Here is a 22,437-nt window from a genome sequence, read left to right on the forward strand (position 1 = left end):
ATCATTCCAAATAAACTGATTCCTAAGCTCCAGAACCTGGGCCTTAGCACTCAGATCTGCAGCTGGATGTTCAACTTCCTCACAGACAGGACCCAGGCTGTAAAAATAGGGGACAAGCTCCCCTCTACAATCATTCTGAGCACCGGTGCCCCACAAGGCTGTGTACTCAGCCCCCTGCTGTACTCACTGTACACCCATGATTGTGTAGCCAAGTTTCCATCAAACTCAATATATAAGTTTGCTAATGACACAACAATTGTAGGCCGTATCTCGGGTAATGATGAGTTTGAGTACAGAGAGGAAATTAAGAACCTGGTGACATGGTACGAAGACAATAACCTATCCCTCAACGTCAGCAAGACGAAGGAATTGGTTGTTGACTTCAGAAGGAGTAGCGGACCGCACGACCCAATTTACATCGGTGGTGCGCAAGTGGAACAGGTCAAAAGCTTTAAGTTCCTCGGGCTCAATATCACAAATGACCTTATTTGGTTCAACCAAGCAGAGTCCACTGCCAAGAAGGCCCACCAGTGCCTTTACTTCCTAAGAAAGCTAAAGAAATTTGGTCTGTCCCCTAAAACCCTCACTAATTTTATAGATGCACTGTAGAAAGCATTCTTCTAGGGTGCATCACAACCTGGTATGGAAGTTGTCCTGTCCAAGAACGGAAGAAGCTGCAGAAGATCGTGAGCACAGCCCAGCACATCACACAAACCAATCTTCCGTCCTTGGATTCACTTTACACCGCATGCTGTCGGAGCAGTGCTGCCAGGATAATCAAGGACACGACCCACCCAGCCAACACACTTTTCGTCCCTCTTCCCTCCGGGAGAAGGCTCAGGAGCTTGATGACTCGTACAGCCAGACTCGGGAACAGCTTCTTTCCAACTGTGATAAGACTGCTAAACGGATCCTGACCGGGATCTGGGCCGTACCCTCCAAATACCTGGTCCTGCCTCTCGGTTTTTTTGCACTACCTTACTTTCCCTTTTCTATTTTCTATTTATGATTTATAATTTAAATTTTTAATATTTACTATTGATTTGTATTCCAGGGAGCACGAAGCGCAGAATCAAATATTGCTGTGATGATTGTACGCTCTAGTATCAATTGTTTGGTGACAATAACTTATAAAGTATAAAGTATGTTCATGTGTGTGCACACGCGTGCATGCATGCGTGGGCTTTGCCTTAAGGTACTGTGAATGTGTTGGGCCCCTCTCAGTTGCTTTTGGCATTAGCAGTCTGTTTCATGTTTTTGCAGTTCCATACCAAGTTTCAAAAGAAGAGGAGTATAACCTGGGCTTTGTGTTTTGTGTTCTAATCTGTTACATGTTTATTGCGTCATAGCCTGTTATTTTGCTTCTTGTTTCCCCATGGCTTTTGTAATTGGTTTTAGGGATGACTCATGTTTCATAGTGGCCACATAAATTTTTAGTTGAAATTTGGGCAACTTTATTCTGGATTTGAGAACTACACATTTCAGAGGGAATTAAGTATTTGAGAACAATTCTAGTAGATCTTTTGTTTTTGTGTTTTCTAAATGGTTTTCAAGGGATATTGGAAACTTGGTTTGGAAAAAGAGAGATAGCTACAATAAATATAGTTAGCATGGAGTAAATGAGGTGCTCAAGTAATATAAAGAATGTAAAAAGAATCTTAAGAAAAAAATTAGAAAAGCTAAAAGAAGATATGAGGTTGCTTTGGCAAGTAAGGTGAAAATAAATCCAAAGCATTTCTACAGTTATATTACTAGCAAAAGGATAGTGAGGGATAAAATTGGCCCCTTAGAGAGTCAGAGTGGACAGCTATGTGTGGAGCCAAAAGAGATGGGGGAGATTTTGAACAATTTCTATTCCTCGGTATTCACTAAGGAGAAAGATATTGAATTGTGTAAGGTAAGGGAAACAAGTAGGGAAGTTACGGAAACTATGATGATTAAGGAAGAGGAAGTACTGGCGCTTTTAAGGAATATAAATGTGGATAAGTCTCTGGGTCCTGACGGGATATTCCCTAGGACCTTGAGGGAAGTTAGTGTAGAAACAGCAGGGGCTCTGACAGAAATATTTCAAATGTCATTAGGAACGGGGATGGTGCCGGAGGATTGGCGTATTGCTCATGTTGTTCCACTGTTTAAAAAGGGTTCTAAGAGTAAACCTAGCAATTATCGGCCTGTAAGTTTGATGCCAGTGGTGGGTAAATTAATGGAAAGTATTCTTAGAGATGGTATATATAATTATCTGGATAGACAGGGTCTGATTAGGAACAGTCAACGTGCATGGAAGGTCATGTTTGACAAATCTTATTGAATTTTTTGAAGAGGTTACTAGGAAAGTTGATGAGGGTAAAGCAGTGGATGTTGTCTATATGGACTTCAGTAAGGCCTTTGACAAAGTTCCACATGGAAGGTTAGTTAGGAAGGTTCAATTGTTAGGTATTAATATTGAAGTAGTAAAATGGATTCAACAGTGGCTGGATGGGAGATGCCAGAGAGTAGTGGTGGATAACAATTTGTCAGGTTGGAGGCTGGTGACTAGTGGTGTGCCTCAGGGATCTGTAGTGGATCCAATATTGTTTGTCATGTACATTAATGATCTGGATGATGGGGTGGTAAATTGGATTAGTAAGTATGCAGATGATACTAAGATAGGTGGTGTTGTGGATAATGAAGCAGGTTTTCAAAGCTTGCAGAGAGATTTAGGCTAGTCAGAAGAGTGGGCTGAAAGATGGCAGATGAAGTTTAATGCTGATAAGTGTGAGGTGCTACATTTTGGTAGGACTAATCAAAATAGGACATACATGGTAAATGGTAGGGCCGTGAAGAATGCAGTAGAACAGAGGGATCTAGGAATAATGGTGCATAGTTCCCTGAAGGTGGAATCTCATGTTGATAGGGTGGTGAAGAGAGCTTTTGGTATGCTGGCCTTTATAAATCAGAGCATTGAGTATAGGAGTTGGGATGTAATGTTAAAATTGTACAAGGCATTGGTAGGCCAAATTTGGAGTATTATGTACAGTTCTCGTCACCGAATTATAGGAAAGATGTCAACAAAACAGAGAGAGTACAGAGAAGATTTACTAGAATGTTACCTGGGTTTCAGCACCTAAGTTACAGAGAACGGTTGAACAATTTAGGTCTTTATTCTTTGGAGCATCGAAAGTTCAAGGGGACTTGATAGAGGTATTTAAAATTATGAGGGGGATTGATAGAGTTGACGTGGATAGGCTTTTTCCATTGAGAGTAGAGGAGATTCAAACAAGAGGACATGAGTTGAGAGTTGGGGGCAGAAGTTTAGGGGTAACACGAGGGGGAACTTCTTTACTCTGAGAGTGGTGGCTGTGTGGAACGAGCTTCCAGCAGAAGTGGTTGAGGCAGGTTCGATATTGTCATTTAAATAAAAATTGGATAGGTATATGGACAGGAAAGAAATGGAGGGTTATGGGCTGAGTGCAGGTCGGTGGGACTAGGTCAGAGTAAGTGTTCGACACGGACAAGAAGGGCCGAGATGGCCTGTTTCCGTGCTGCAACTGTTATATGGTTATAAGGTTATAAATGTCCAGTGACTAATCAGGAGCGATTAGCTGCATTTATATCTCCCTGCATTACAGAATGACAAAGTGGTGAATGCTACTTTGTGATGGGAGATCAGTGTTACACATTCCTGTGGATGGCATTTCAATTTGCACACTGAACCAAACGGACAGATTGCTGAATTTATATGAAGACTCCTTACTACATCACAGAAGGAATGCCACTGATATCGATCCTTTTGACGACAAAGAAAAAACTGTTGGGGGAAACTATTTGGCTTCTCAGGTTTTGGCACTCTGTTTTGCAGGAGCTGAGAGGGGGAAGTCTATTCCAGCCAACGTCAACCTTAAGGTATCAGCCTTAAGGGACTTTCACCTTAATAGCTCTGGTAGAGTGTGTACCTTAAGGGCTGGTATTTCCCTATGTATCATTTATTTAATTGAAAGGTGCCGACCCAAAGTGATTTCCCCACCTAACAGGGAGTATTAGTGTAGCTGGTGTGCTGAATACAGCTACAAGGTGCAAGATGGATGGCAAGTGAGAGCAGGAACATTATCCTGGATGGCTGTATCTATGCCAAATGGTGTTGCAAAGCTGGGCACTTGTTGGACGCTAATTGGCACTTGCTGGATATGGAGTTCCTCGGCCTACCCATTGTTCCCACAGGGTGGTGTAGTTGATATGTGGTGCTGTATGTATGCCACCCCAGTGCCCTGATTCTGGTCGGTGGGAGGGCTATTACAAAGGAAGGATGTTTTGAATGATAGCCTTTCACAGCATGGTATGGCCAGACTGTCCCAGAGACTAATGCCTTGGATTACCTGCTCACATAGAAAGGTTGCTCTTGTACCGTTATTGGTGATACATATAACTTATGAAAGTAAAGATGAGATATACAGATGAATAATGCATAAATAAGCAAAGTACACTTCATAAATTAAATATTGTCAGGTCCCGAATAGATTCACTGGTGACATTTTGAATGTGAAGTGGCAGGGAATTCAGAAGCTCGAGGGAAGAAATTATTTCTCATCCTGTCCATTCTTGTTTTTATGCATTGCAATGCCCTGCTTGATGGCAGAAATTCAAAAATGATGCTGGATGGATGGGATCCTTAACAATACTCAGGGCCTCTATGATCCTCTCAGACATTCTCACTGTCCTTTGTAGGGATTTCTGGTCTGATGCTCAGCTGCTCCCATACCAAACCACAAAGTGTAAGTCACCCCTGAGAATATGACTAATCTTTGTAAATGGATGACTAAAGTAATAGGCAGAAACAAGTCTATAACCAAACACACAAAATGCTGGCAGAATTCAGCAGATCAGGCAGCATCTATGAAGGGAAATGAACAGTTAATGTTTTGGGTCAAAACCCTTCATCAAGACAAATATAAGGTTGTTATTCATACCTAGAATCTCTCATAAAACAACTGCTCAAGTTAAAGATCTGGTTAGATACTAGGCCAGCAACAAAAGGCAGATTGTAATGATAAGAAGAGTGTACTCAAATAGGCACAAGATTAATGGTTTACCACAAAGAGCTACGATTTTCAGCCTGATTCATTCATTACAGTCAGATGCAATTAAATGATCTGCTACACACAGAGCACAGTTAAAGTTCAAAAGCTTTGTCACTTGTGCAAGTTTGCCGATGGCACACACTTAGTATTGTAAAGTGATATCTCTGGAAGCACAACATTACAAAACAAAGTTAATTAAACAAATGTGCCAAGATCCAGATAAATGAAATATCATCTGCATATGAAAAGAAGTCCTTTCTAAATGTTGAAAAGCTAGAACCATTTGTGGTCAAAACTAACTGGATATAGAGTATATTAAGCTTTAAAATGTCATGAAGATGCACAGAAAATAATTAACAAGGACAGCAGAACAGTGGTCCTTAAAAGAATAAAACAAACATGATGAGATGTCCTGGGCATTTAAAAAGCATAAAAACTCCAGATGCTGGAAATTTGAAATATAAGCAGAAAATGGAGGAAACGCTCTACAGTTAAGCAGCATCTCTGGAACAACAAGAATTACCATTTCAGGTCAAAAATTGTCTGCACTAGGAAAGAGATAATCAAAAGCAACACACACAGAAAGCTGGAGGAATTCAACATCTATGGAAATGAATGTAGAGTTGACGTTTTAGGCCGAGACTCTTTTTCAAGACTCTGAAGAGATGATTCAGTTAGTTTTTTTTCCCCCAGTTATAACAAAGAGTGCTCCACCAGAAATGTTTACTCAGTTCCTCCTTGCACTGATACCATATGGTACTGACTGATTAAGAGAGTAAACTTACCAGCGTACCAGGATTTCAGGGGTTAAATTATGAAGAGGGATTTCATAAACTGTGTTTGTTTGAATGTAGATGATTGAAGGGTGACCTTCTGAAAATTTTGGAATATTAAAAGAAACAAAGAATGAAACTAACTTTGCTGGTTGGTGCCCTCAGGCCATAGGCTTAAAAATTGAGCCAATCCTTTCACGATTACAATGAGGCCATTTTTTTTACATACAAGGCTTGCCAAGGTTTGGAACACTGGTGTATATAACAGGTGCTGTAAGGTGAATTGTTTGCTTGAAATCTGAGAAAGATCGATTTTTATAACTAAATGCCTAATGGACAAGGAGCAATATTGGCAAATGAAGTTCACTGGTAACATATTCCCTTTAATCTCACTGGCTTTTATTTATCAAGCTCTCGTTAAAACTATCAGATCAATGGATAATTTGTTACACTACCCTGTAACACCAAAAATTTGTGGTGTTATAATATTTGGAGTAACATCTAATAGTCCAGAATGTCAGCACTACTAAAATCCTGAGCATGCTGGATTGACAGAGTTTTACTGTTTATTTTTGCTGACTATAATGTAACTTGGTCTTTGAAGAGTTATTTGACAATTTATCAGAACTGTTTGATGCCAACATTTTGGTGTACACTTTTAAGTTCAAACAACTAAAATAGTATTTCTCTTTCATTGCTCTTTTTAGAAGAATATGTTATAAATGTAGGCTCATTATAACAGAAATAATAACAGAGTATTGTTTTTCTTCTCAAATATGTGAAGCTTCCTGTTAAATCACTGACTTTGCTTGCTCAAGATTTCAAACTAACAATTCACCTTACATGCAGTGTAGCCAGCTACACTCTAATGAAGAACACAATTTTAGAGATAACTGAACCCTGTGCTCTAAGTCACGTGTGATTCAGAAGTGAGACAAAAGCCATAACTAGTGTGGCCTAATGTAGTTATCTATTCAATATTTTAACTTTACTTTACAGGGGTTCTAATGTACTTAAAAATACATTGGTTAGATCCTGCAATAAAACATGGCACAAACTAAAACCACAGAAGCTTGGTAACATCATCAAAATTCATTTCTAGCCTTCGAAGTATTACAAGACACTAAGAAAAATCTTGAAGCAAGAAACAAATAGGTTATTTTCATTAGTAGTGTGTCATATTATACATTTCCTTGTTCATTTTCATTCTTAGAAATTGTGTAAACAATGTAAGGTATTAATGATTATCTCAAAATTGGATAAAAATATATCAAGTAAGCATCAAGGTTTTATGGAGCCATAGGCTTCCAGAAACTTCTCCAAAAGAACGCGATAGCAGATATCCCCACACTAGAAATGTTACTAAACTATTGCAGAGTCTCCTGAAGTCAGAAAGTATGTAACCACAAACTTGAAATATTGCAGAACATTAGTAGCTCAGGTTGACTCTTTGGAAGGTTGATTGATTGCCAAGCTTAGCGAAATGTTTGCAGAATGTTTTGGCTCCAATCAAGAAGCCATCATCAGTGCACAGTTGAGGGTGTTGTCTCCTCAGAATGCCAGCTGATATACTCCCCTGGGCTCCAAATGGATATTGATTAGATGACATGAACTGGTTGGCTGGTTCAAAACAATGTGAACAGTTTAGCAGTAGAAGATTCTGATTGGCTAGCCTTGAGAGAGGTCCAGAGAATTGTTTGCTTCGCTATTCAGCTCCCAAGATTACTGGTGATTCATTGCTTGTTGCGGAGCTAAGCAGGTGCTACACCTTGTCCAACGGTGACCTGCAGGCTAGCGGAGGAAAGCAGCACCTTACACCTCTTTTAGTAGAGACGTATCTCCACCACGCCACCTCACAACGGTAAAGAGGAAGGAAATTCGAGGATTTTTGACAAGGTGGAGCCATGGAGTAATACAACATGGAAACAGGCCCTTTGATCTAACTGTGGTGCCCACCAAGCAAGTCCCATTTGGACTGCATTGACCTATATCCCTGTAAACACCTCCATTTCCTGTACTTATACAAATGTTTTTTTTAAACAATGAAATAATGACAATATGGTTTCAAGTTCTGTAAGTTAGTGACTTTAAAGGAGCTTGGAGAAAACACTGTTCCACACTACTGCCTGACTATTGTAGACTTTCTGGAATCTACCGAAAATGAACCAGTGCTTCTTTCAGAGAGAGGAAAAAAAAGATGCTAAGTTTTCAACAGTAGTGTTATCAAATCATGAAATTTCTTGCAATGTGTTGACTTGGGTCCAATGTTAATAAATTGGTATCCTTTAAGATCTTGATTTAAAAGTTTGAAGGAAACACAAAAATCACAAATGAAATAAGCATTGCTGAAACTGCCATTGAACTTCAATGCACAGAAGTGTGAAATGATATGCTTTGGTAAGAATGAATAAAAAGATTTGAATAAGTAAACTTTGATTTCAACAAAGAACAATTTTAATGATTCTGCAAAGACAGAGACACTTGGAAAATATGAATATGAATCTTTTGAAGATTTTTGAGAAGGCTGTTATTCCAGGTAAATGAAATTTCATAAGATTCAAAGTCGATTTATTATTAAAGTACAAATACAGTATATAACCTTGAGATTCACCTTCCTGCTGGCAGCCACAAAGATTAATTGAAAATTCGCGCAAGATTCATTGAAAGCTAAGGCACAAAAAGAGATCACTCAGTTACCAAGTTCATACAAGCCAAAATTGGATTATAATTTGATGTAACTTCAAACTCATGTCTATATCCGCACAAGTTATGGCTGTTCAAGAATGGTCCTGACAAAGGATCTCAGCCCAAATCTTCGACTGTTTATTCATTTTCATAGATGTTACTTGACCTGTCGAGTTTCTCAAGCATTTTGTGTGTGTTGCTCTGGATTTCCATCATTTGCAGAATCTCTTGTGTTTCTGTCTCTTCAAGAGCTCACTCTAGTGTTCTTTAAATTGTGGCAAGAATTTCGGACTTCGGCAGTACTTCAAGTGGTAAATTCAGACCACCTACTGAAATGGAACATTTCTGTTTACCTAGTCTAGTCTTCACAACTTGATACAAGTCAAAGAAATCTCCTCACATCTCCAATGCTCCAACAAAATCAACCCGAGCTTACATTTGCTCCTGATCACTATAATTCTCCAGCACTGGCAGAATCATTGGAAGTCTCTTCAGGATCCATCCCAATGATATCACATCCTTCTTGTAATGAGATACCAAATGATACTCCATACTCCAGTTGTGGCTCAAAACCTCTTCTAGAGTACATGCATTAGGGGCAACATGGTTGCCTGCTGGTTAATGTAACATTTTACAGCACAGGTGAACCAGGTTCAATTTTGCTGCTGTCTGCAAAGAGTTTGATTGTATGCTAACCCCATTTCCTCCAGGTGCTCTGATTTCCTCCAACAAATATTCTTTAGAATGTTGGAGGACACCGGAATTCTAAAGAAGCACCGTACAGGTTAGAGTTAGTAAGTTGTAAGCATGCTACGTTGGTGCCAGAAGCATGGTGACATTTGTGGGGTGCCCCCAGTGCACCCTTGGATGGCCATTGACACAAATGATGCTTAACACTATATTTCGATATATGGGTGATAACTAAAGCAAGGAGGCATGGTAGCGTAGAGGCTAGCACATCGCTTTATAGCATCAACAACCCGAGTTCAATTCCCACTGCTGTCTGTAAGGAGCGTCTACATTTTCCATGTGACCATGTGGGTTTCCTCCACATGCTCTGGTTTCTTCCCACAATCCAAACATGTATGGGTTAACTGGTTGAGTAGTCACAAGAGTGCAATTGGGCATGCTGCTAGTCCAGAAGGGCTTGTTACTGTGCTGTATTGCTAAATACACAAGAATAAACTAAATAAGGCTAACCTAATCTTTCTCTCCCTGCTCATGTTTTGTAATATCCTTGCCAATGAAGGAAGTATGTGGTATATCTTTCTATCTACCTTAGCTAACTATTCCGTTACCATCAAGTTTTTGATTACAGGGACTCCATGACTCTTCTGTTCCTCTACACCTCTACAGATATTTGTCAATTATTTTTTTCATTTTCTCTCCTCAAATGTTTTACAATTTTTTTTAGGCATCCGTTAGTCTCATGAGACCATGGATTTGCGCCTTGGAAAGTTTCCAGGGCACAGGCCTGGGCAAGGTTGTATGGAAGACCAGCAGTTGCCCATGCTGCAAGTCTCCCCTCTCCACGCCACCGATGTTGTCCAAGGGAAGGGCATTAGGACCCATACAGCTTGGCACCGGTGTCATCGCAGAGCAATGTGTGATTAAGTGCCTTGCTCAAGGACACACACACTGCCTCAGCCAAGGCTCGAACTAGTGACCTTCAAATCACTAGACGAATGCCTTAACCACTTGGCCACACGCCAACACTATTACAATTTACTACACTGAGTTTCATTGTTACTTTTTTTAATTCGCCTGATCAGTCTATTGGTATCTTCGCTTGGATCTCATGCAAGTCTCCCTCTCCTTCCATGATGTTGGAGGATGCTAGCAAGGTTCTGTGTTTATGGATTTGGAATATGGACTTTTTTATTCTTATGTTTTTTTTTATTTTGTGTTTTCACCTGTTCCTTATCTTTGTTTTTGGTGTAGGGAAGGAGGGATTGGGGGGAGGGTCAATGTTCTTGTTGTGTTTTTGTGCAGGGGTGGTGAGTTTGGGGATCTGCTGTATTTGTTGCATTTCGTGCGAGGGAGGTGGGTTTGGTGGGGGGGGGTGGGTTGATGACCGAGGTGACGTACTACTGTCTGTGTGGGGCGGGTTATGTGTGTTGCTTCTCTTTGAATTTTCTTTCATGGTTTTTCTTTGTTTCGTGGCCACTGTGAAAAGAAGAATCTCAGAGACATATATTGCATACATACTTTGATAATAAATGAACCTTTGAATCTTTGATGCCTGTTCATTTCTCTTCACCAGTTTGTCATGTGGATATTGACAAAACCTTGCGAAAAACCATGTTTACAATATTTCATTGCTTTACCTTCTGAAAAAAATCAATGTAGTTTTGTAAGAATGGATTTCCCAAAACAAATTCATGCTGAGTTTCCTTGATTAACCTACCTAATTCTATCTAAATCCTGATTTATGCTGTTCCTCAATTTTCATTACAATTTTTCCACAACTAATGTCATGTTACTTTGATCTATTCATTTTCCCCATATCAGCCAGCAATCTTACAGTCTTCCAACACCGTAAGGAGATTCATGAAAATGATTCTAGGATTGAATGACTTGTCATATGAAGAGTGTTTGATGGCTCTGGGCCTGTATTCAGTGAAATTCAGAAGTATGTAGGGTGACCACATTGAAACCTATTGAACGTTGAAAAGTCCCCGATAGAGTGGGTGTGAAAAGGATGTTTCCTGTGGTGGGAGAGTCGAGGGCCAGAGGGCGCAGCCTCAGAATAGAGAGGTGTCCTTTTAGAATGGAGATAAGGAGGAGTTTCTTTAGCCAGAGAGTGGTGAATCTGTGGAATTCATTGCCACAGGAGGCTGTGAAGGCCAAGTCTTTATATGTATTTAAGGTAGATGTTGATATATTCTTGGTTGGTCAGGGCATGAAGGGATATGGGGAGGCTGAAAGGGAAATGGATCAGGCATGATACAATGGCTGAACCAAGTCGATGGGCCAAATAGCCTAATTCTGCTTCTATATCTTATGGTCTTATATCTCTGCCAGAAAGCTTTAGAAAATGGAAAGGACGGTTACCTTGATTTAACCCACCAATATTTTCTCATGTAATCCAGTTGCCTTTATAATTTCCTTATTAATTTCATCCCCACAAACTTCTACATTGGGCTAGGCTTTCTAAGGTGATAGAGTTCCAGAGCCTGCCATACACCTTTTACTTACGTGCTCTCCATTATCCTCAACCCCACAAGGGCCTAGATTTCAAGAACCCACTCATAGAGTTATACGACATGGCCACAGGCCTTTCAGCCCAACTGGTCCTTGATGACCAAACGCCTCCTCCAGGCTATTCCCATTTGCCAATGTTTGGCCCATAATCTTCCGAACCTTTCCAATCCATGTACCTATCCAACTGTTATTAGTGAAGTTGTTATTGTATCTGCCTCAACCACTTCCTCTGGAGTTCATACCACCCTGAGTGTAACAAAGCTATCTCTCAAGCTTCTATTTGAACTTTCCCATCTCCCCTTAAACCATTAGACCAGAGCAGAATCAATTAATATAATTTCCAGTAATTTCTCTACACTCCTCTCCTTTCTCTCTTTTTCTATTCCCCATTCTGGCTCCCCTCTTGCCCCTTGTCTTCTACTCACCTGCCTATCACCCCCCCTCTGGTGCCCCTCCTCCTTCCCTTTCTCCTATGGTTCACTCTCCCCCCCCTTTCAGATTCCTTTTCTCCAGGTCTTTACCTCTTCCACCTATCACCTCAGAGCTTCTTACTTCATCTCCTCTCTCCCACCCACCCACCTTCCCCCCTCGCCTGGGCTTCACCAATGACCGGCTATCTTGTGCTCCTTTCTCTGCCACCACCTTCTTAATCTGCCCTCTTCCCCTTCCTTTCCAGTCCTAATGAAGAGTCTCAGCCTGAAGCGTTGACTGCTTATTCCTCTCCGTAGACCAACACACACAAAATGCTGAAGGAACTCAGCAGGTCAGGCAGCATCCATGGGAATAAATAACTAGTCCATATTTTGGGCCGAGGCCCTTCATCAGGTCTGAAATTGATAAACAGCGTATAAAAGTGGGGGGAGGGGAAAGAAGATAGCTGAAGTCAGGCGGGTAGGAAGGATAAAGGGCTGGAGAAGAAGGAATCTGATAGGAGAGGAAAGTGGACCATAGGAGAAAGGGAAGGAAGGAGGGGACCCAGGGGGAGGTGATCTGCAGGTGAGAAGAGGTAGGAGGTCAGAGGGGGGAATAAAAGAAAAGGGGAGGGGGAGGGATTTTTTTTAAACCATGGATGCTGCCTGACCTGTCAAGTTCCTCCAGCATTTTGTGCGTGTCGCTCCAGTTTTACAGCAACTGCAGAATCTCTTGTGTTTATAAAATACCAAATTACTGACCTCAGTCATGATGTTACACTTCATGATAACATTAAAATCTGGGAAAGGTAGGAGAGGCATGTTACTGCATTGGAGGAATTTCAGTTATGCAGAAGGCTGTTCATCTTGGAGCAGAAAAGTTGAAGAGGACATTTGTTATTGGTGGAGCAACCACTTGCAGTGCCGAGTATTAATAAAAAAGGTCAGTGATTTTGTGATAATGGTCAAATGGGCAACAGAAGGGAAATTCCCTCTGCAGTGAACTGTTAGACCCTGAAACAACATAGAATGCTGCTGGAAGCGGATGCAACAAGAACTGCCAAATGGGAACTTAAATACTTGAAAGAAAGTAAGATGTAGGAATCCTGAAGTGGGACTAATTTCTCAACTCCTTTAAAGAACCTGCACAGGCACAAAGGGACAAGGAGAGATGCATTCTGTTCACAATTAGACCCTGCCTTAGCAAGAACCTGGACCTGCTACTGTATTTTGCCTACCACCACAATATATCTACAGTGGATGCAATCTCACTGGCTCTCCTCTTGGCCTTTGAAGACCTGGACAATGGCAATACCCATGCCAAGCTGCTGTTTATTGATTACAGCCCACTGTTCAGCAGGTCAGGCAGCATCTATAGGAGCATAAACAGTTTAAAAAATCCCTCTCTCTCCTCCTCCTCTTCTATTCTCCACTCCAGCCTCTTACTTCTTCTCACCTGCCTATCACCTCCCCCTTGGTCCTTTCCTCCTTTCCTTTCTCCTATGTTCCACTGTTCAATACCGTCATCCCCTCAGTACTCATCAAGAAACTTCAAAAGCTGGGCCACTGTTATCTCCCTCTGCAGCTGGATTCTTGACTTCCTCATCAGGATACCACAGTCAGGGAAGATCGGAAATACATCTGGAGACCACAGTAAGTGTGGATTGGAAATACCATCTCTTCTTTACTGAAATTTATACCGCACACCTCAAGAATTTGTGCTTAGCCCACTGCTCTACTCTTTCAACATCCAAGACTGTGTGGCTAGGCACAGCTCAAGCGCCATCTATAAATTTGCCAATGGCACAACCATTTCTGGCAGAATCTCAGATGGTGACAAGGAGGCATAAGATAGATCTGCTGGTTAAGTGGTGTCACAACAACCTCGCATTCAACATCAGTAAGCCCAAGGAGTTGATTGTGGACTTTAGGCAGGGGAAGTCAAGAGAACATATACCAATTCTCATCGAGAGATCAGTAGTGGAAAATGGGGGGCGGGGGCAGTTTCAAGATCCTGGGTGTCAGCATCTCTGAAGACTTATCCTGGGCTCAACATATGACGCATCAGCAGCTACATAATTCATTAGGAATTTGAGGAGATTTGTTATGTCACCAAAGACTCTAATAACATTTCTACAGATGTACCATGGAGAGCATTCTAACTAGTTTCATTATCATCTGCACAGAATCAGAAAAGCTGCAAAGGGTTGCAAATACAACCAGCTCCATTATGGTCACTAGCCTTCCCAGCATTGAAGGCATCTTCAAATGGCCATGCCTCATAATCCATCATTAAGGACATCATTACTTAGGACAGGCTTTCTCCTTACTGCTTCCATCAACGAAGAGGTACAAGAGCCTTAAGGCACACATTCAATATTTTAGGAGCAGCTTCTTCACCTCCACCATCAAATTTCTGAACAGATAATGAGGCAGCTCTCTTGCTCTCTTTTTTTTACACTAATTTACTTTAATTTCAAATATTTTAATACATACTTATTGCAATTTATAGTGTTTTTATGTATTGCATTGTACTTCTGCTGCAAAACAACAAATTTCACAACTTAGGTCAGTGATATTAAACCTAATTCTGATTTAATTATATTACAATTTTATAACTATAAATTTGTTCATTAATATATAGCTGTTTTAATTATATGGTATACAAATCTTTACGTATATCTTCAAAAGAAATTTGGATGGCTTAAGTCAGTCATAGACAATTTCAATCCTTAAGGTACAATTATGCTACAGAACTTGAGAGGAAATTCCATTCTTTTTTTTTGCAATATAGTTAGGCATTAGAGTCATAGCAAAGTATGGCACATAAACAGGCCTCAGACCATCTAGTCCATGCTGAAACCTTTAAACTGCCTACTCCCTTCAACCTGCACTGGGACCAAGACCCTCCATTCTACAGCTGTCTATTTACTTAAACTTCTTTTAAGTGTTGAAATTGAGCTTGCATGTACCAGTTGCGCTGGCAACTCATACCACACACTCATAACCATCTAAGTGAAAAAGTTTCCCCTCGTGTTCCCCTTAAACTTTTCATGTTTCACCCTTAACCCATGACCTCTGGTTGTAGTCACACCCAACCTCAGTGGAAAAAGCCTGCTTGCATTTACCCTAACTATACCCTTTGTATACCTCTTTCAGATCTCCTCTTAATCTTTTACATTCTAAGGAATAAAATCCTAAACTCTTCAGTCTTTCCTTTATAACTCAGGTCCTCAAGATCTGGCAATGTAAATTTTCTTAGTGCTCTTTCAACCTTACTTACATCATTACTAACAAGAAAGTAACAGTACTGAGTGTACCTGAAATAATGGCACTGAGGAATATTAGCAACAATAAGATAAGTTATAACTAAAATCTGATGCTTAAGGTTAGTTAATTGATTAGAAAAAATGGTGACATTAAAAGTACTATCTGTAAACAGGATTTTCACTGCATTGAAGTATTCACCTCAGTGGAGCAGACCATATGGAATAAAAACATTAGAGCAATGTTTGGTCAATAAAACATTGGTCAATATTTCGGGAAGAGTGACAACGTCTGTGGGTTCAGTGCGCTATGACACATCTGAGTGACATAAACGGGAACAGATTTTGTGAGCTCTTTTGCAACCTTGCTGTGTTTTTTTCCATCAGTTTCTGATGGTGCAGCGAACAATAAAATCACTCTACAAATACATTAGAAATCATCATTAAAGACGCATTGCAACGATTAAACAGCATTAAACACACTTACCGTGTGAAACCAGGACGGCAATAGGAACTGCTATCACAACGATAACGACAATAGTTGCAACGACACCCAGAAGCACTTTACAAATGGTCTGAAATAGAAAGTTCACGTTTCAATGCCTTCGTTAGAATATCGCACTCCTTCATTCAACAACGCGGATTTCGACTTAAAATTTCAAAATTCGGAATAGTATGCGAAGTTGTTACGCGGCCACAAAATGAATTAACTACACCCCTCCCCCCCCCCCCCCCACACACACACACACACACACACACACACACAATCACCGCCAACTAACTCCTGTTCTGTGCAGCTAAATGCAGCATAGGTCAACATTTTGCCATCAATCAAAAACCGCACATAGGAGATTTTATTTCACGCTGTGAATTAACTATTTTACCAGTTACTGACCTGCATACTTGGTTCAACTCTTGTTCTTTGGATAGATGTGTAAAGCCCGACGTTGATTACTCTGGAATCGTGGCAGAGGCTGGACGGACAATAAGATATCAACTCAAAAACTGTTGCCGAGAACTTTACAATCCCGCTAATGTACCTAGTTTTTGGCTTAGTATCGTTAAATATTATCTCCAGTAGTATGCATCGTCCCAGTCCGTCATTTACCAATTGCAATTGCAAAGGTTAACTGATAACAAAACGCTATATACATGGAAATTGGACGATTATTTTCATTGCTAAAAATCCTTGTGTGTCAGCATTTACAAATGTGGATTGTGGCTGAACAGCTGTTTCAACAGGAGACTTACCACGCTGTTAGGTTAATTCAGACAGCAGATTCGCAGTCAGGACTGAGGCCATCGTAATGCCGAAGGAAATCTGCGTAAGGGTTACCGAGTATAAACGTCAGGCTTTATTTTAACTGAGATATTGCCAGATCAGCTACTCCGACAAGATCTTACTACTGTACTGTATAGACAACGCTTTAAGCATTCATTAATTTCCCCAACCGCGCATTAGTGAGTTTTGATATCGCTGTGTGCTGGTATGAATTGGGATGGGTCGGATTGGGTTGTATCATTCCCCATTTGATGGGTGGAAATGAATAAGATAGCTTTTTTTCCCTCCCATTTTAAAACGGATGTTTGCAGCCGTTAAATGTCGCGCAAACATATCGCCCCCTGCACCCACGTTATTAGTTCTAATGTGTTCCATTATCGCCGCTGGAATAAAGGCATTCAATATATATCTATGTGGCGTGTCAGGCTAACCAAGAAAACTCAGCGTAAACTATAAAGAGAAGGACACTTGCTAGGTAAAGAGGAATAAACACGCAGACATTGTCCAGCCTTCTCACTGCCTAACAAAATGTTGTTTCTACCCATGCCTTATAGGTGGTTCCTTGTGAAAGAAACCTACGTGATATGAGAGTAGCTTCGTTGTACGAGTACTCTGGAAAAACTAAAATAAAATGTGCAGAAATATTGTCACAGCCGACTAGGCAACTTCAGTTTTAACTTCTCTTACGCCGAATAGTGGTGAATCCAATTGCAGAGAAAAGTCGCACAAAATTAAAGGGAAACAATTCAACAAAGCTTTATTTATTGTTTACTCATTGAGATACAGTACAGGTTAGGCCTTTCAATCGCAAACACGAGGAAATCTGCAGATGCTGGAAATTCAAGCAACACACATCAAAGTTGCTGGTGAACGCAGCAGGCCAGGCAGCATCTCTAGGAAGAGGTACAGTCGACGTTTCAGGCCGAGACCCTTCATCAGGACTAACTGAAAGAAGAGCTAGTAAGAGATTTGGAAGTGGGAGGGGGAGGGGAAGATCTGAAATGATAGAAGACAGGAGGGGGAGGGATGGAGCCAAGAGCTGGACAGGTGATGGCAAAAGGGATATGAGAGGATCATGGGACAGGAGGCCCAGGGAGAAAGAAAAGGGGGAGGGGGTAAAGCCCAGAGGATGGGCAAGGGGTATAGTGAGAGGGACAGAGGGAGAAAAAGAATGTGTGTATATAAATAAATAATCGATTCTGTACTAGGGGGAGGTGGAGCATTAGCGGAACTTTGAGAAGTCAATGTTCATGCCATGACACATTGTCCAGATGGGCAGATGCAGTTTAATGTGGATAAATGTGAGGTTATCCACTTTGGTGGCAAGAACAGGAAGGCAGATTACTATCGGAATGGTGTCAACGTAGGAAAAGGGGAAGTACAGTGAGATCTAGGTGTCCTTGTTCATCAGTCACTGAAAGTAAGCATGCAGGTACAGCAGGCAGTAAAGAAAGCTAATGGCATACTGGCCTTCATAACAAGGGGAATCGAGTATAGGAGCAAAGAGGTCCTTCTGCAGTTGCACAGGGCCCTGGTGAGACCACACCTGGAATATTGTGTACAGTTTTGGTCTCCAAATTGAGGAAGGACATTCTAGCTATTGGGGGAGTGCAGCGTAGGTTCACGAGGTTAATTCCCAGGATGGCGGGACTGTCATATGTTGAAAGATCTCAGCGTCTGGGGTTGTACACACTGGAATTTAGAAGGATGAGAGGGAATCTGATTGAAACATATAAGATTATTAAGGGATTGGACACGCTAGAAGCAGGAAACATGTTCCCAATGTCGGGGGAGTCCAGAACCAGAGGCCACAGTTTAAGAATAAGGAGTAGACAATTTAGAATGGAGTTGAGGAAAAACTTTTTCACACAGAGGGTTGTGGTTCTATGGAATGCTCTGCCTCAGAAGGCAGTGGAGGCCAATTCTCTGGATTCTTTCAAAAAAGAGTTAGATAGAGCTCTTAAAGAGTGGAGTGAAGGGATATGGGGAGAAGGCAGGAAAAGGGTACTGATTGGGGATGATCAGCCATGATCACAGTGAATGGTGGTGCTAGCTCAAAGGGCTGAATGGCCTACTCCTGCACCTATTGTCTGTTGTCTATTGTCTGTTGGGTCTCAGTCCAAAATGTCAACTGTACCTCTTCGTAGAGATGCTGCCTGGCCTGCTGCATTCACCAGCAACTTTTATGTGTTGCTGGGCCTTTCAATCCTAGCCTAACCATGGGCAATTTACAGTGAGCAATTAATCTATCAACCAGTACATTTTTGGATTGTGGTAGGAACCCAAAGTCATAGGAACATACAAACTCCTTACAGAGAGCAGGACGAATTGAACCCAGGCTACCTGTACTGTAAAGCATTGTGCTAACCACCACACTACCATGCCACCCTGGATTCCATAAGAGGCAAGATACAGACAGGGGTTAACTAGAGTTACCAAAGTTAGCAATTCCCACAAACAAAATCAAGACTTCACCCTCAAAAGATAATACCAAACTGAGCTAAGAAACTGAGGCCAAGGAGCTTATTTAGGGCTACAAACAAGGCACAGTTGATAACAATGAACTAATAATTATCCTCATCAGCAGGTGAGCAGAAACTGGTTCACCTTTTCATCTCTTCCTCCCACTGGTGGCCAGTTCAAGGTGTGAGAAGAACTGTTGATATATAAGTAACAGAAGTTTGGCTTCCCTGCTGCAGAGCAGTGAGCACTGGATGAAGTATGTTGAACAGGAAGCTGTACCTGTGAATTATTGGTTTTTCTGGAAGGAGGGTTGTCATCCTTGTATACTGGAAGAGTTGTTGCATTTCCCATAGTTTGTGGGAACTGGGTGTGAGACTTGATAGAGAGGAATAGTGGAACAGTGTATCAGACAGAGAATTCTGAAAAGAAAAGAAGGGGTGAGCATGTATCTATCCTTCCCCTCTTGTTGTAAGTGGCAAAAATTGCTGAGAATAATCAAATTACAGAGAATGGTGGATGGAAAGTGAGGACTTGAAGACTGAGGAACACTATCCTAACCCTGGGTGGGTAGAACAAGGGCAGGAAATGGAATGGAAATGATTTGAGGTCCCTCTGTCTCTGGTGGAGGGAAATCCACCAGTGAGGATAAAAGAGATACTAGTGGGGAAGTGGTGGTGTTTGACTGGATACAGTGGAGACCAAAAAGCCCAGGGAAAGGAATGGAAACTATAGGAAACGGGGAAGGATGGTGCTCTTAATTAGTTAGGGTGCCGAAGATTATGTGGTTGAGAGGTTCAACTGGTTCTGTTTATTATCAGAGAATGTACGCAGTACCCAACCTTAGTCTTCACAGACATCTGTGAAAATAGAAGAACCCCAAAAAATGAACAACAGGGAAACATTAGAACCCAAAGCCCCCTCTCCCCACTCCCCTGCCCAAGCAGTAGCAAGCATCAATGCATCAACCCCTTCCTCACCCACCCATTTCAGCAGCAGTGTCAGCACCCACCACCCACCAAGCAAAATCAAAGCACAAAAAGAGAGACATGATCTGCAGTCACAAAAACTATTAGTTATCCAGCAGTTTGATATGCCACAGTCTCTCTCTCTCTCTCTCTCTCGCACACTCTCTCCTGTTACAGAATGCTGCATTTCCTTTTATTTAGAGATTCTCCAACTCAAGAACCAGCAGCAAGCTCTCCACCCCCATCGAGAGAAAGAGAGAGAGGTCAACTACCAAGACCTCCATCCACACACCTGCCTCAGCGAAATCCTGATGTCCCTTACCTCAGTCAGCAACACTTTTGAGAGGGATAATAAATTTATTTCTTTATTGTTTATCTTTGGGATACAGCACCAAATAGGCCGTTCTGGCCCTTTGAGCCATGCTGCCCAGCAAACCCTGAGTTAACTCTAACCTCGTCATGGGACAATTTACAACGACCAAGTAACCTTCCAACCGATATGTTTTTTTGTGCTGTGGGATGAAACCCAAGAACCTGGAGGAAACCCACATGGTTATGGTGAGAACATACAAGTTCCTTATAGGCAGTGGTGGGAACTGATCCCAGGTCACCTGTGCTGTAAAGCATTATGCTAATCACTACCTTATTGTGCTGCCATGATTGAATAAAGGAGCAGACTCTATGGGCCAAATGGCCTAATATTGCCCCCCCACTGTGAGACAAAGGTACAGCTGAACTTCTTTCAATCCGGTCTACTGAATTCAGATCTCATGGTGTACTCCGCTCTCTGGCCATCACCCAAATCCAAGCCATCATCTCCTGGACCATTCCATATCCCATCAGAAAAAGAGATCTCCCCTCCACAGCCTCTGGCCTCATATTGTTACCAGGCTGTACTGCCAATTTCCATCTCTTACCTAAGGTCCATGAACAGAACCATTGTTTCTGTCAGCACTTACCCTATTGAACTCATTTCTTCAAAGCTGGACTCGATCCTACTTCTTCTTGGCTGGTCCCTTCCCACTTACATCCAAGTTATTTCTCATGCCCTCCACCATTTCAATAACTTCTGACTCCCTGATTCCAAATGGCTTGTTTTTATCATGGACATTCATTCTTTTTGTATTCATATACCCATTTGAGGATCTCAGGGCATTCTGTTTCTTTCCTGAATAAAGAAGCAGCTGATTTCCTTCCATATGACAAAACTTATGCTCATCTTCAACAACTTTTCTTTCAATTTCTCCAACTTTCTACGGATCAAAGAGGTGATTATAAGCACTCTCATGGGCCCTAGCTATATATTTTTGTCAACCTCATAGAAGAGTGCTACTTCCAATCCTAAACTGGCACCCCCACCAAATCTTTCTATGCTGCATTGACAACTGCTTCAGACGTGTCCCTGGCACTCACGCAGAACTCATAACTTCATCAGCTACCCTGCCCTAAATTCACCTGAACATCACTGACTCGCCTCTTCCTTTTTCAGATTTTTTTCCCTGTTATGAGACAAATCTCCACTGGCACTTTCTATGAACCTGCTTGACTCCCACAGCTGATTCAACCATGCCTCCTCCAACTCTGCCTCCTGTAAGGATGCCATCACTTTTTCTTAATCTATCCAACTTGTTCATGTGTCCTAAAGATGGGGTCTTCTGCACTAGAGTTTTTCAAATGCCTTCCTTCTTCTGGAAGCACAACTTCCCCTTTTATCATGATTGATGGAACCCTCATAATTAAATCCTCCATTTCCCACATGTCAACTCTGAACCTCTTACTCCAGAGGCAGAACAGCAAGGGTTCTCTTGGTCCTTAGCTTTCAATCCTCCATACCCAACACATAATCCTCTGCCAGTTCTGTCAGCTCCAATGTCCTCACCATTCATATCTCCTCCACTCTACCCCCTACATGACTCGGAGGGTGGAGCAAAGTCAAGATGGCACTACACGGCGACTCCTTTGTTTGCATCTTTGGAAACTGCTCTACTTCTATCTTCGATATCTCTTTTTTTCCATTTTCAAAATTTTTTTGAAGACCCTGACCTGGTCTACCACTCTGACTTCTGTTCTTTACGGGAATGGGACCCGCTCTCAGGGCCTCACGACTGGCCGCTTTTTTATGTGCCAAGGACATGGCCTGGAAGACTAGCATGCCTTCAGGGTGCTGGATTTTCATGGCTCTGGAAGCGGGTGGATTCAAGGCCTGTGCCGCTGACTGAGGCATCGCAGGAGAACACAGAACATTGGGAGCATCAGTTTAGCTGCCGTGGGCTGTGTGTCCAGAGACCTGAGTCCTGCGGCCAACTCGCTAGGCTCAGAGCTCAGAAAAAGTGAC

General features: G+C 41.7%; 1 protein-coding gene across 1 annotated transcript in view; it reads right to left on the reverse strand.

The window, feature by feature from the left end:
• Window positions 1-16,873, reverse strand: part of LOC140198658 (dipeptidyl peptidase 4-like) — a 188,561-nt gene extending 171,688 nt beyond the window's left edge. The window contains exons 1-3 of the mRNA XM_072259665.1: window positions 16,644-16,873; window positions 16,288-16,366; window positions 15,880-15,967 (exon numbers count right to left, since the gene is read on the reverse strand). Coding sequence (XP_072115766.1) covers window positions 15,880-15,967; window positions 16,288-16,293 — 94 coding nt within the window. The 5' untranslated portion in view covers window positions 16,294-16,366; window positions 16,644-16,873. The remainder of the gene's footprint in view (window positions 1-15,879; window positions 15,968-16,287; window positions 16,367-16,643) is intronic.
• Window positions 16,874-22,437: the final 5,564 nt, after the last annotated feature.

This window comes from Mobula birostris, chromosome 6 (assembly GCF_030028105.1).
Source record: "Mobula birostris isolate sMobBir1 chromosome 6, sMobBir1.hap1, whole genome shotgun sequence".
Taxonomy (NCBI): Eukaryota; Metazoa; Chordata; class Chondrichthyes; order Myliobatiformes; family Myliobatidae; genus Mobula; species Mobula birostris.